Raw genomic sequence first — 14,466 nt, 5'->3', positions numbered from 1 at the left:
GAAAATTTTAGTTTTGGGTTCAGAAGAACACCAAGATCATCAACTCGTGTTATTCTGTCCAGAGAGCACCCACTTAGAGTGTAAGTCGTGCGTATTGGGTTGGCACGACAAAAGGTCATAACTTTACACTTGGAGCCATTTAAGTCTAATATGTTATCACGGCAATTGTGGCCAATACTTTAGCGGAGGAGGCCGCCAAAAACGAACTCGCACAAAATGAAATGCGTCAGAAAAGTCAGGAGCTGGCCAGCGAGTCGGCAGCAGCACATGTCGTGCCCACCCCAGCCGTGGCTGAGCCAACCACGAACCTATAGATATAACTAATAATTCTCTTTAGAAGCCGGTAAATATTTGCCTGAATTCTCGGGGTCACAGGAATCATATGTTTCGTTGCGACAAGCGGCGATAGCTGCATATCGCATATTTAAAATTTTCAACGGCACCTCTCGCCATTAGGGGCGGGGCCGATAACGTTTTATCCTCGTTTGGCACTGTACTGAATTTCGATGCTATCGGCTCGATTTCACTTACAGTAACAAGCGTCTAATGCACGTGATTAAGCCAGACATGAGCACTTTAGACAGGGAAAAAACATGACCCTGATGAGGTCGAGAAAAAACTCACCTTACTCACAAATAAAGCTCATATGTCTCACGATCCATCGACGGCAAAAATATTGTGTGAAAAATTCCGAGAGGACGCATTGCGTATTTTCATCTCGGGACTTAAACGCAACCTCACTGAAGTGCTATTCGCGGCAAAGCCGAAAGACATGCCGTCTTTAGACATGTCAGGCTTTAGCGCACGAAGTGGAATCTAACCATGAGAGGTACGTTTTTGCAGCCAGTTTTGTAAAATGTCAGGAAGACAAAGATCACAAACCTACTGCAAAAGCGCAGGGTCGTCAACTTGACAAGTACGACCCCCATGACCCACCACCTTATAATACCAAACATCCGTATTTCAATAGGCAGCATAAGGCCGACCCGCAAAATGTCAAAAATTACCAAAACAATGGCACACCAGAGCCTATGGAGGACGATCCCTTATTTTCTAAATTGCTGCAGCCGACCCAGGCTACCAGAATATAAGACCAGCCACCTCTGAGCGCACAGGCGCCGTGAGGAATCAGCAAAAAATTAACTTCATTACGCAGGATGCGGAAGAAAAGATAGGAGCATTTGACGCCACCTCCTCCTAAGCGGAATCGAAAATAGACGACGATGCCATAGCCGAGTTTGATTCTGACTACGTCAATTTTTTTCGACGAAGAGTAGCATGGGTAACAAAGAATTTCCTTTTAGACACCGGCGCGTCAAAAAATTGCATCCGACCTCGCAAAGAGCTAAAGCACACCTTGCTTACCAAAGCCACTATGTCGTACGACACGTCCTGTGCAAGCAACTTCGTTTGCAAGAAGCCAGTGACCGAAGACAATATCCAAAAGTGCAGGAGCGCCAACAGGCCCCTCCACAAGCTAACTCACAGGGAAGTGCCGGGAAGAAGCCGCACTTTGCTAGCCAGCACCGGACACAGGTGCACTCTGCCCCAAGAAGCGACAGAGTGGCTCGACGAAACACGCAGGATCCCATTGACGTTCGGAAATTCCCAGCCACAAAGTTTTGGCACTGTAAGAATAGGGTCACCGACATTTTCGCGGTCGAGGAAAGAAAAGAAATTCTCACCGCTGAGCACAACAGAGCTCACAGGTCGGCCTAAGAAAACGTGAAGCAGGTACTCTCCGAGTACTACTTCCAAAAGATGACAAAATTAGCGAGATAGCCGATATCTTACAAACTTGCTCCACAGACGAAATGTCTGTCACATCCGAGAAAACAGGAGCACAGCGAGACACCAGTCCCAACCTATGTAGGGGAAATATTGCACATCTATTGGTCTGCTCCTTGACTTTTTACACTCATCTTCTGCCTCTCCTTCTCGTTTCATGGGTCTGTCTCCGGGATTCCATGGGATATTGCCAATGATAACCGTTGGTCGCCCATATATGTATGCTACGCCCGGAGGACAGATCGTTTGGTGACTTCCGTAGCTGCTAGCTTTTGTCAGTGAGTGAAAGTAGACAGTAGAAAGTAGAGTGAAGTAGAAAGCGCCACCTATGCCAGGGGGCTCGTGCAGCCGACCAGCGCTGCCAGACCTGGGAGCTTTTGCCGTTTACCAGCACTGCTATCCCAGCTGGCTGCGTGATCAGCTGGCGTGACTGGCACTTGGCAGCCACCACAACAACACGGAAGGAAGAGAAAATAGTGAAGAGAAAGTTGTTTCCTGCTCTCACCCTGTCCTGCCCCATGGCCCTGAAGATCGTCGACGGCGGGCGATCCCTGGACCCTTGGAGCTGTGCCTACTGCTGGTGAGTACGGCCCAACCTTCGTGCGTTGGGGACAGCCGCTCCTGTCACTGATGGGCCGGCGCGACCCGGAAAATTTCGAGATTTTCCAGGAGCGCCAATTCAATGCACTTCGCGCGCGCGCACATACCCAGGTGTGAGAGTGTGTAAGTGTGTTTATCAAATATAGGAATTTTTATGTGAAAAATGATTTGTGTTTGTTTGGATTCTGTCTCAATGTTGAGTAGTCTGTAAATATGGACTTCTGAACTAATCGATAAATTTTGATATTTAAAGATTTGTGCTATATCTCTTAGTTCTTCTAAGGGCAAAATGAAATTTGGAATTATGTTGAATTTAGCCAACATGCTTTCAGCTATCTCTTGTCTGTGGGTCTGTAAAATGTCTATATTATTACTTATTATATTTAGTATTTGTAGGATTTTAATTTTCCTATCTTCTAGTCTTAATTCTTTAGATATACTATTTTTAAAGTTGTTTATGTATTCCTCAATTTTTTCCTGTTCTTTGTTGAAATGGATAGACATATTGTTAAAATGTACAATTATGTCATTGGTGTTAGTTATCTGTTGCCAAAGGTTTTTGTTAATACTTTCTTCATTTTCAAAAACTCTTTTAAATTTAGTGTCCATTGTCGATGCGTCTTCCGCATCCATGTTTCCAGTTACTTTCTTAATAACACTACCCAGACCGTCTATTAACCCTCTTTTTTTTCTTTGGTTCGAGGTCAAGGACTGAATCTTATTCCTTATTTGTTCTATTTTCCTTTGTAGGGGTGTTATCGAATCGTTTAAGTCCTCTTCTGATAAGTTTTGTAAGTTTGCTGCAAGGTCGTTCAAGTTATTTGTCAATCCGGTCAGTTCTATTATGTGGGTCATTGAACTATACGTTTTAATGCACCTTGCTTCTCCCACTTTTATTTTTGCTAGGGGGTATTTTCAGTTTATCTGCTGTTATGTATAATCTGTAATGATGATATTATTTATTTTTATAGTTTTTATATATTGTCTCGTCTAGTAATTCTCTTAATTTTAGATTTGTGTAATTTCTGTTTTTTGTTGCAGTAACTGTCACTCCGTAATCACTAACTATTTTACGTTTTGTAAATCTAGGCGTTCGTTTATTCCTTCTATTTTCTTTTCTGAACATAGTGACTCCCTCCTGTACCGGTTTCGGTACTACTGTGTCCACATTTAGTTTGTGAATTTTATTTAATTTTTGTTTTTCAAATTCTTCTTTGACATCTGCCTACAGTTTGGTTCTAAAACTGTCGGACCTTGTAGGTCTGTTCGAAAATGTGGGTTCGTCCTGTAAAAACTTCATATGGTGTTAATTTTGTGGTTGAATGGATGGCGTTAATATACGTTATAAAATTGAATCGTGGTCTAGATTGATCTTTAAGGCTTTTTTCTTTTCGAAAATTATAATTATTAGATATCTGTCAGAGAGGAATGTAGAGGAATGTAGGCATTGCTACTGGATTGTTGAAAAGAAGTTATGTGTAAGGTTATTCCGAATTGGTTGCAGAGTTCTTTGAAGTGAATTCCCGCAAATTCGGGGCCTTGATCGTACACTATTGTCTTTGGGATGCCATGGGTCTTGAAATAAAACATCACGTGCTTATTAATATTAATAGAATCTCGAGATGGAATGGTGTAGCCCTCAACGAATTTCGAAAATTTGTCCAATGCTGTTAAAATGATCTTGTTATTGATTGAATAAAAGTCTATGTGTACAATGTCTAGTGGTTTGTTTGGTGTCTCTGTTAGTTGAAATATTAATTTTTGAGGTTGTCTGTCATATTTGAGGGTCTGACAAATGTCACATCTATTTATAAACTAGGTTATTTTCTCTTTCAAGCATGGGCAGTATACATGTCGCTTGATGTGATAAAGGGTTTCGTCGATTCCTCTATGATTATTTTTGACGTGGTAATCAGAAATGTATTCTGTTTGTTCTTCTATAGTTTGAAGTTCTTTTAAAAAGGCTGAGCATCTTATAATTTTATAAGATTTGTTTGCGGCGAAATATGTTGTATACAATTTTTGTAATTTTTTGAAGATTGTGTCTGTGGTGTAAATTGCGTGTGTCTTATTTGTCTTTAAAATCGTTTTTAGTATTATTGTTTTATTATCGAAAAAAGGTCTGGAAATTATTCGTCTGATTTTGTTTTTAAATTCCAAGGAGTCGATTGCGCAATCCGCATTCTTTAATATGATTTGAATTGCAATCTCATAATTGGCTTGTTTGAGTTTAAAATTTCTGTGTCAAGAGTGATTGGTCTGGTTTCATTCGTGTTGAGATCTATGACAATTCTGCTTAATGCGTCTGCAACCACGTTTTGAGAGCCATTTTTGTAAATGACCTCACAGTCATGTTCTACGAGTTGGAGGTTCCATCTTACTAGCATGGAATTGGGTTCTTTTAAATTTTTTAACCAGACCAAAGGTTTGTGTTTGGTGATCAGCAAAAATTTGTTTCCAAATAAGTATAGTCGAAAATACTTTACTGACCATACTATTGCCAGTAGTTCTTTTTTATGGTGGCATAATGTTTTTCGGATTCTGACAATGTTCTGCTAGCATATGCTATTGGTCTATCATTCCCTATAATTCATTGTGACAACACTGCTCCTATTGCTAAATTACTAGCATCGGTTCTTAAGATGAATTGCTTAGTGAAATAAAGATATTGTAAAATGGGCATAAGAGTGTTTTGCATAATTCGAATGTTTTAGTGTAATTTTCGTCGATAGTCACGTCCGATTTCTTTTTAAGTTGTAGAGTTAGTGGCTTCGTGATCTTGGCAAAGTCTCTGATAAACCTTCTGTAGTAGCCTAACAACCCCAAGAAAGATATAATTTCTTTCTTGGTCTTGGGTATAGGGAAGGCTTTAATCGTTTCGATCTTCTTTGGATTCGGCTTGACGCCGTTTTCAGTCACTATATGGCCAAGGTATTCTATTTCTTTCTTGAGAAACTCTGACTTATCAGGTTGAAGTTTTAAGTTTGCCCGAGTGAGTCTCTTGAAGATTGAATTTAAGTGGTTGATTTGTCCCCGAAAGAGGTTGAAAATACTATTATATCGTCCAGATAGATCAGACAGAATTTGCCATTTAATTCCGCCAAAACGTTATCCATCACCTTTTGGAAGGTTGCTGGAACGTTGTATAAGCCGAATGGCATTCGGATAAACTCGAAATGTCCGCCCACAGCGAAAAAAGCTGTCTTTGCTCTATCGATGGGTTCCACTTCAATTTGGTGATAAGCATTTGCTAAGTCTACGGCCGAAAAATACTGGGCTCTACCTAGGTTGTCTAAGATTTCGTTAATTTGTGGCATGTGGTATCTATCTTTGATTGTTTTGTTATTTAACTGCTTGAAATCTAAAACTAGTCTCCACTTCTTTTAGTTTGAGGCATCCAGTTTCTAGGGAACTAAGAAAACTGGAGCGCTCCAGGGTGAATGGCTGTGTCTAATTATGTCTTGCTCTAGAAGTTTATTAATTTGGTCGTTTATTTCTGTCTTTTCTGAAGTGCTGTATCTGAAGGGTCTTTTGTGTACCGGTACTTGATCAGTTGTTTTAATCTGATGTTTGACTACATTGGTGAACCTTAAGTTGTCCCTTTTTTTGTAAAATATATTAGGGAATTGTTTGAATAGTCCTTTAAGTGCAGTATTTTCTTCAGTTATTGTTTGTCCTTATCTTGGTGTCGAAGTCTATATTACCATAGTCTTTGATGTTATTTAATGTAAGAAATTTGTCTGTGTTAAAATGATTTACCTTTATTTTGGTTTCTATACAAAATTTCTTTTCTTTATTAGAGTTGTTTACTACTTCCATACAACTAAAATAGTTGTGGGCCATATATAGACCACCGGTAATAAACACTTTTTCAGAAATGATTTGGTCTTCGCATAAAAATGTACCCTCCTTAATTGTGACGGGTAGCATTACCAATTTCTTAGATGCTTCTTCTATGCTGAATAATTCTGCTTTACGTTTTTCTTGATAAAGTAATTTAATAGTGAAATTAGGTGTAGTTAATGTCTTACATGGTATGTTTGTGCCTAGGATTTTATCCAATGTGTTCATTCCTATAAGGCCGTCGAAATCGTTATTTTGAAAAGTAATAATGGAAAAGTATCGTAGCAGTTGTATTCCGTGAATAATTTAACTCTGGTCATTTTATTTATTTTGTGGGAGCCTAAGGCTGTGGTGATTAAAATTGATGTTTCTAGCGTCTCTTGGTTATATTCCTCAATAAGGGGTGGATTAATGAAAGAAGAAGTAGCACCCGTGTCTACTAGGAGTTTTAGTGGTCTCTTTGAATCGAAGTTTGTAGTAGTAGTTGTACACACTATACAGTTGTGCGTACACTTATTGAGTTCAATTCGGGTGTTTGAATCTAACCGACTAACCTGCTGCGAGGGCATCGCCTTTTATTCATTCTTACATAGTTTCTTATCATCTAATCTATATTTATAATGCAGCGCTTGTAAGACGCCGCAGTCTGCGTTGGTAAATGCAGCTGAGTTTTATTCTTAAATCTATGTTTGAGGCCTATGACCGCGCTAATCATATCTCTTGACACTCCGGCAATAGGCCGCTGCAATCGTACTTATCTCTAGTTTCCACTTATGCTGTCCCGTGACATGTTTACTGCAGCCCATAAATAGAACATCTTTATAGTTTGCCTACTTATGTCTAAACACATATTTAGACAGTAGTAGTAGTAGTATGTAAAGTAATGGGCTTCCGGCCTTAAATTTTTCTAAATACCCTGTCTGTCCGACGAGGCTTTTAGTTGAAAATGTCCGTCCTCAACATTGTGTAGTTCTTGTTCATCTGTAGTTTGTAAGTGGTGTTTGTCTTTGTTGTTCAGAATTTCCGTAATTTCGCGTGTGTTGATTGTTCTTGTCATACTGTTTTCTGTCCTCTACTCTTGGCATGATAGCCTTCATTTTTTTAAATGGTCTGTTAGTCTCTAGGCCTGGCGTGATTTGCTAGCTGATCCCTAGATATGAGATTTCTGTCGAAGTCTGGTCTCCTATTAACTCTTTCATCCCGATGTCCATTGTATTTAGGATACTCTTTCCTAGTATAGTTGAAATTATTTACTCCTACTTCTAGTAGCGGGAATAAGTTTCTTTAGTTTGGCAATCTTAGACATTTACTCTAGAGAAATCCTTGAATACTTGATTCAGTGTTTGTGAAAATGTGTGATTTTGATTTTAGATATATTAATTAAATCTTGAATGTGTGTTGTATTTATGTGTACTTAATTAATGTGTGTACATCATTAATTAGATGTTGGTTGTTGGGTGTTTTATTGTTGTTAATGGATAAACAGTCCTTCTGTAACTGTAATTATATATGCATAAATATATGTATACTTGTATATGTGTACTGAGGGAGATACAAAAAAATTATTCTATTTTTTTATTTATTTATTTATGCAATCTATTATATTTTGTTTATATGTTGGTTGTTGTTAATTTGATCAAAAGCCGATTTGAATAAAAGCCGCCGGCTAAATCAATCTGCAACAACATCTGGTATGGAGAGGGCCAACCACGCCACGAGTGCCGCTGAAGCAATTGTTCGCTTTGAACAATTAGCGCAACTTGTTTGACATCAGCCCAACAGCTAAACACGCCAGTGGATCTTCGCTATTGAGCTGTACTTGAACACGAACTTGGCTGTCGGCAAGCCGTTTGAGTCGATCTTTCACACCGTTTGACGCGATTCACTTCACCAAGCTCACGTATGAGAACCTCGACTATGCACTGTGGATCCATTGATTTACCACATAAGTGCCACTTGGATTTTTGTGCTTATATTTATTCTTGTTATTATAATCGTTCTCATTGAACTTTTATGTAACCAGACACTTGTTGAATATTTCAGCCAATGTTGAATTTCCTACGTGGCTAAAACATTATGCATTTGAATGCTTCGACCAACAGTTCTCAGACCCCTTACAAGTAGCACTGGCCCGATTCGGAGGTGTAGAACGCCGTCTTAAACAAAACATCCATCTGCATGCACAGAAGGTTAAGTTAATGCTTGACTATTTGAATCTTGGCCACTTGCGAAAGCTGTCGCCCGAATAAAACGGACCACAAATGCAGCTTTTACTTGCCACATCACCCTGTGATTACGCAAAAACTTAGGGTAGTCTTTGACGGCTCCTTTGAGGACACAAATGGAAGCTCTCTAAACGATGCTCTGCATATTGGACCCAGTATCATGAGAAACATGTTTACCATTTGTATACGTTTCAGAATGTACATGTTTTCTGCAGATATTGTTAAAATGTATCGACAAATTTGGGTGGCTGCCAATCATTGCGACTATCGTCGTATAATATGTAGAGAAGATATACAAGTTAACTAAGTAAACTGGACCACGGCTTCACCGATCGTCCGATGGCAAGCCTCGGTCAAATTGCTGATACAGCGTTTGGTCTAAAGCTTTGACCGGCAAGCTCTGCATGCTGGCAGAGACCACTATGAAGATTATCTAGCTTTTAAGTCAGTTCGTTCTAAATACTTTTTTTTTTTCGCACGGATCCCACGGCCACACCTCCCGCCCAACCGACCGAGAGGCGCTGCCGTGTATCGTACGTCTCGATTCGCGAGAAGATATAGACGCTATATAAAAAAGAGAACAGGAACGAGGAAATGAATATAATGTCAGATAACTATGTTAAATAATAGTGTTAGTAGGATCTAATTATGTAATAGATAAGATAAAATCGATTGCTTTAATAGCGACAGAGAGTCAAGATTACAGATAATAGGATAAAGTCTATTATAGTCAGAACACAAGACTCTGTAAGGGTCATGCAACTCATAATTAGATCTAGAATGATTTAAGATAAGGGGTATATAGTTTTTAATGAATCTACTTGGAACCGAGAAGTTAAGCCGACTAATCAAGTCGGGACTCTCAACATCCCCACGAATAAGCTTACTGTTCCAAGCATAGTTCTACGTTTAGCTAGGGACGGTAAATTAATTAAAAGTAGTCTACTGGAATACGGAGGTAATATACGGTTTGCATCCCAATTTAGGCGCCGCAAGGCAAAAAGTAAGAAGTTTTTTTGGACCGATTCAATGCGGTCCGAGTGGACTGCGTATTGTGGACTCCAAACAGGTGATCCGTACTCGAGAATCGGACGGACTAACGAAATAAATAGGGTTTTAGTCAAGTAGGGGTCATCAAATTCCTTAGACCACCTTTTTATAAAACCAAGAACACCCCTGGCCTTATTGACAATAGACGAAATATGGTCAGAAAATTTTAGTTTTGGGTTCAGAAGAACACCAAGATCATCAACTCGTGTTATTCTGTCCAGAGAGCACCCACTTAGAGTGTAAGTCGTGCGTATTGGGTTGGCACGACAAAAGGTCATAACTTTACACTTGGAGCCATTTAAGTCTAATATGTTATCACGGCAATTGTGGCCAATACTTTAGCGGAGGAGGCCGCCAAAAACGAACTCGCACAAAATGAAATGCGTCAGAAAAGTCAGGAGCTGGCCAGCGAGTCGGCAGCAGCACATGTCGTGCCCACCCCAGCCGTGGCTGAGCCAACCACGAACCTATAGATATAACTAATAATTCTCCATGTAGCGTGACTTTAGAAGCCGGTAAATATTTGCCTGAATTCTCGGGGTCACAGGAATCATATGTTTCGTTGCGACAAGCGGCGATAGCTGCATATTGCATATTTAAAATTTTCAACGGCACCTCTCGCCATTAGGGGCGGGGCCGATAACGTTTTATCCTCGTTTGGCACTGTACTGAATTTCGATGCTATCGGCTCGATTTCACTTACAGTAACAAGCGTCTAATGCACGTGATTAAGCCAGACATGAGCACTTTAGACAGGGAAAAAACATGACCCTGATGAGGTCGAGAAAAAACTCACCTTACTCACAAATAAAGCTCATATGTCTCACGATCCATCGACGGCAAAAATATTGTGTGAAAAATTCCGAGAGGACGCATTGCGTATTTTCATCTCGGGACTTAAACGCAACCTCACTGAAGTGCTATTCGCGGCAAAGCCGAAAGACATGCCGTCTTTAGACATGTCAGGCTTTAGCGCACGAAGTGGAATCTAACCATGAGAGGTACGTTTTTGCAGCCAGTTTTGTAAAATGTCAGGAAGACAAAGATCACAAACCTACTGCAAAAGCGCAGGGTCGTCAACTTGACAAGTACGACCCCCATGACCCACCACCTTATAATACCAAACATCCGTATTTCAATAGGCAGCATAAGGCCGACCCGCAAAATGTCAAAAATTACCAAAACAATGGCACACCAGAGCCTATGGAGGACGATCCCTTATTTTCTAAATTGCTGCAGCCGACCCAGGCAAATGGCTACCAGAATATAAGACCAGCCACCTCTGAGCGCACAGGCGCCGTGAGGAATCAGCAAAAAATTAACTTCATTACGCAGGATGCGGAAGAAAAGATAGGAGCATTTGACGCCACCTCCTCCTAAGCGGAATCGAAAATAGACGACGATGCCATAGCCGAGTTTGATTCTGACTACGTCAATTTTTTTCGACGAAGAGTAGCATGGGTAACAAAGAATTTCCTTTTAGACACCGGCGCGTCAAAAAATTGCATCCGACCTCGCAAAGAGCTAAAGCACACCTTGCTTACCAAAGCCACTATGTCGTACGACACGTCCTGTGCAAGCAACTTCGTTTGCAAGAAGCCAGTGACCGAAGACAATATCCAAAAGTGCAGGAGCGCCAACAGGCCCCTCCACAAGCTAACTCACAGGGAAGTGCCGGGAAGAAGCCGCACTTTGCTAGCCAGCACCGGACACAGGTGCACTCTGCCCCAAGAAGCGACAGAGTGGCTCGACGAAACACGCAGGATCCCATTGACGTTCGGAAATTCCCAGCCACAAAGTTTTGGCACTGTAAGAATAGGGTCACCGACATTTTCGCGGTCGAGGAAAGAAAAGAAATTCTCACCGCTGAGCACAACAGAGCTCACAGGTCGGCCTAAGAAAACGTGAAGCAGGTACTCTCCGAGTACTACTTCCAAAAGATGACAAAATTAGCGAGATAGCCGATATCTTACAAACTTGCTCCACAGACGAAATGTCTGTCACATCCGAGAAAACAGGAGCACAGCGAGACACCAGTCCCAACCTATGTAGGGGAAATATTGCACATCGAGATTTTCTCGACGGATAAGAAATACTTCCTTACCTGCATAGACAATTTTTCGAAATTTTTTATGGAACAGCCGATTCCGTCGAGGACCATAGAGGGTCTCAAACCACCCCTGCTTGCGGTTTACTCGGAACTTTTTATATTTTTCATTTCTTGTAGCCACTTGGCATAAGTTTTATTACCTTTGATTATTCATATCCACTTGGCAAATTTTTATTAGATTTCTTAGTATAATTGCTTTTACATCCTTTATTTACTATAATTAGCAGAAGGCAACTCCTTTCCGAATACGTATTAATCAAAACACACAAATAACAGGTTGTTACCAACGCTTCTGCTCTGTCTCCTAGCCGCAACATCCGCACATGTCACTGATATCGTAATATATCGTTACAGAATAATTATCATGGAATTGCAGAATCTCATGTTGGCCATAATAGTCGCAGAAATTTACATAGTTAGTCCAAGTATTTTGGACTATGCAGATCTGGTGAGTGCTTGGGATATTTTGTCCGTTGCGTCTGTAAAAGTTTTACAATCCCCTAACATGTTGCACCTTGTTATAAAATTCCCCAGGGTTAAAATAGCCTGCAACAAGATCGCTGTTCTTTGGTGTTGAAGCTAGAGGATAAAGTGGTGGAGTGTAATGGAGAAGTCCGCACCGTCAAGAACTGTCCCCAGGGGCCACGTTCTGTCTGTTATTTTCGGTGAGCTCGTGCGAACAAAAGCTCCACGCTGGAGTCGTGGCACATACAAACACCCAGTAAAAAACCTGCATGTGCAGGAAAGCCGCCGGTTGTGCGCGAGTCACCATAAGAGCGGGAGTCCTCTTGGTTCTGTCAATCGTGGCCCAGGTGACGTAGATAGTTGCAATATCCAGTTATGTATTGCTCCTCTAGTCAAATTTCCGATTGCCTTCTTCAATTATGCAGCACTTTATTTCGTTTGTGATATTTTTATTTTAAGTTTACAAAATATGACTGGACAATACACGTCCGTTCGTTAGCAATGATGAATAAAAAGTGAGTTGAATGCTGAAAAATGTCTGTGTCTTATATATCTTAGCTAGCACAATTTGTTTACGTCATAATTTTGCAGCCGGCCAACTGTCCAATGCTTTGACCTAGTCATATTCTTGCTGATGTAGCTTCTAAGCGGATGTGTCTGCAGTTGAGACATTCGCTTATTGGATACAATGTTTCCCGGTTCAATAACATTGTTAGTGAACTTGGAGCGATCGTGGGGGTTTCGGTGGGGAGTGTAGGCGTGGTACCGATGGGTCGGTAACTCCTTCCCCAGATTGAAGCGATGGCCATAGTGATGGTATGTCCAGCGCGACCATGGGTACATGATGTTCTGGATTTGGTGTAAAAATTGTGACAGGCCTTCGTGCTTACCAGACAATGGTTGTTGCTATGGATAGTACTGCCACTATCATATAAGGGATGGATGTGTGCTGTGTTGTTGTGTTACTTGCGATGATTACCCTCTTATGTGTCTCTATTGCTTCTAAATGTTGTGAGGAGTCTTAAAACTCCCCACAAATCTCGTGTAGGGGAGTGGCCTAGCAACAGCCGCGATGCAAGGCGGTCAGGGCAAAGCGGAGAGACCGTTAATTAACGGTACCCCGTTAGGTCTTGGACTCGAGCGGGCCAAGGGCACAGGGGTCGAACGGTAACGGTGCGGATGTCGGACAGGCACAAAGAAGACGCACCGCAAACTTACGGTACCGCTCTGGACCTTGGACTCGAGTTGACCAAGGGCACAGAGGTCGACCGGTAACGCTGCGTGCACAAAGAGGATGCACCGTGAACTAACGGTACAACTGTTGGACCTTGTACCCGAGCGGGCCGTGCGCAAAAGGGGAAATAACGGGATCCCCGCGGCCTATAAAGGGACGGCGCAAGTGCAGCTCGAGGCAGTCAGTCTGAATACGCGAGGAGTACGTACGCGAGGATAGTCGAGGAGAGTACCGGCGCGAGTCGCGCGGTCAGCGCGCAGTCGGAACGGGGTTTGAAGGCGGAGGAGTAGGACAGTGAAGGAGACAGAGAGATCGCGGGCGGAAGGTGGCCGAGTGTCGGAGTGTCAATCGAAGGTATCGGAAGTGTGAACACGGGGGCGAACGCGAAGAAAAGGAGCAGTGCAAGCATCGGGCGGCAAGAAGCCCGAAGGACTCAGAAGGACGAATCGCCAAAAGCAAGTGGCGATTCTGGGAGCGAAGGAGAAGGATCTGACGTGTCGTAAGGATCGTTGGAGTCAGTGGCTAGCACAGGTGGTCCTAGGACGGGCGTTGCCTCGCCAAGGACGATACACCTTGCACCATAACATCCTAGATCCGTTCCGGCCGGCGGAAGGACCTTCGGAAGCTAAGGCAAAGAACCCAACGTGTCCGTAAGGGTCAGTGGAGTCAGTGGTGGGTACAGGTGGTTCCAGGACGAGCGTTGCCTCACCCGGGACGATACACCCTAACCCCATAACATCCTAAACCCAGACCGACCGGCGGGGGTTCTGCCAGAGGAGGCAACTGCGACGTAGCGGGTTCGAGGCGGACAGTGGAGTCAGTGGTCGGTACAGGTGGTTCCAGGACGAGTGTTGCCTCACCCGGGACGATACACCCGTGCCCCATAACATCCTAGTACCGACCGGACCGACTCGTCGTCCACGTCAGGGAGCCAGCGGTACCACGGAGGCAAGGCGTTGCAACAGGAGCGCAGCAGGAGTAGCGAGATCTCCATAATTCTCTAGAAGAATTATTTCTTATATTAGAAATAGCATAATAAACGACTATATCAAGAACCTATTGCTTTTCCTTGGTCGGGCAATCGCACAAATCATAAATTTGGTGGGACGAACGCACTAACTCTCTGAGCTAGCCGCTACAATCAGTAGCGA

At 42.3% G+C, this 14,466-nt stretch overlaps 1 protein-coding gene across 1 annotated transcript in view; it reads left to right on the top strand.

Annotated features, from left to right (window-relative positions):
• The window catches only part of LOC116802422, a 32,670-nt gene extending 20,167 nt beyond the window's left edge, over positions 1-12,503 (top strand). The window contains exons 2-3 of the mRNA XM_032726903.1: positions 11,971-12,064; positions 12,151-12,503. Of these exons, the coding sequence (XP_032582794.1) occupies positions 11,971-11,975 (5 nt within the window). The 3' untranslated portion in view covers positions 11,976-12,064; positions 12,151-12,503. The remainder of the gene's footprint in view (positions 1-11,970; positions 12,065-12,150) is intronic.
• The last annotated feature ends 1,963 nt before the right edge of the window (positions 12,504-14,466 follow it).

The sequence above is a fragment of the Drosophila sechellia genome, unplaced genomic scaffold, assembly GCF_004382195.2.
Source record: "Drosophila sechellia strain sech25 unplaced genomic scaffold, ASM438219v1 2R_2, whole genome shotgun sequence".
In the NCBI taxonomy this organism is placed as follows: domain Eukaryota; kingdom Metazoa; phylum Arthropoda; class Insecta; order Diptera; family Drosophilidae; genus Drosophila; species Drosophila sechellia.
The sequence above is the reverse complement of the archived record's forward strand: the minus strand, read 5'-3'. Positions and strand labels throughout refer to the sequence as shown.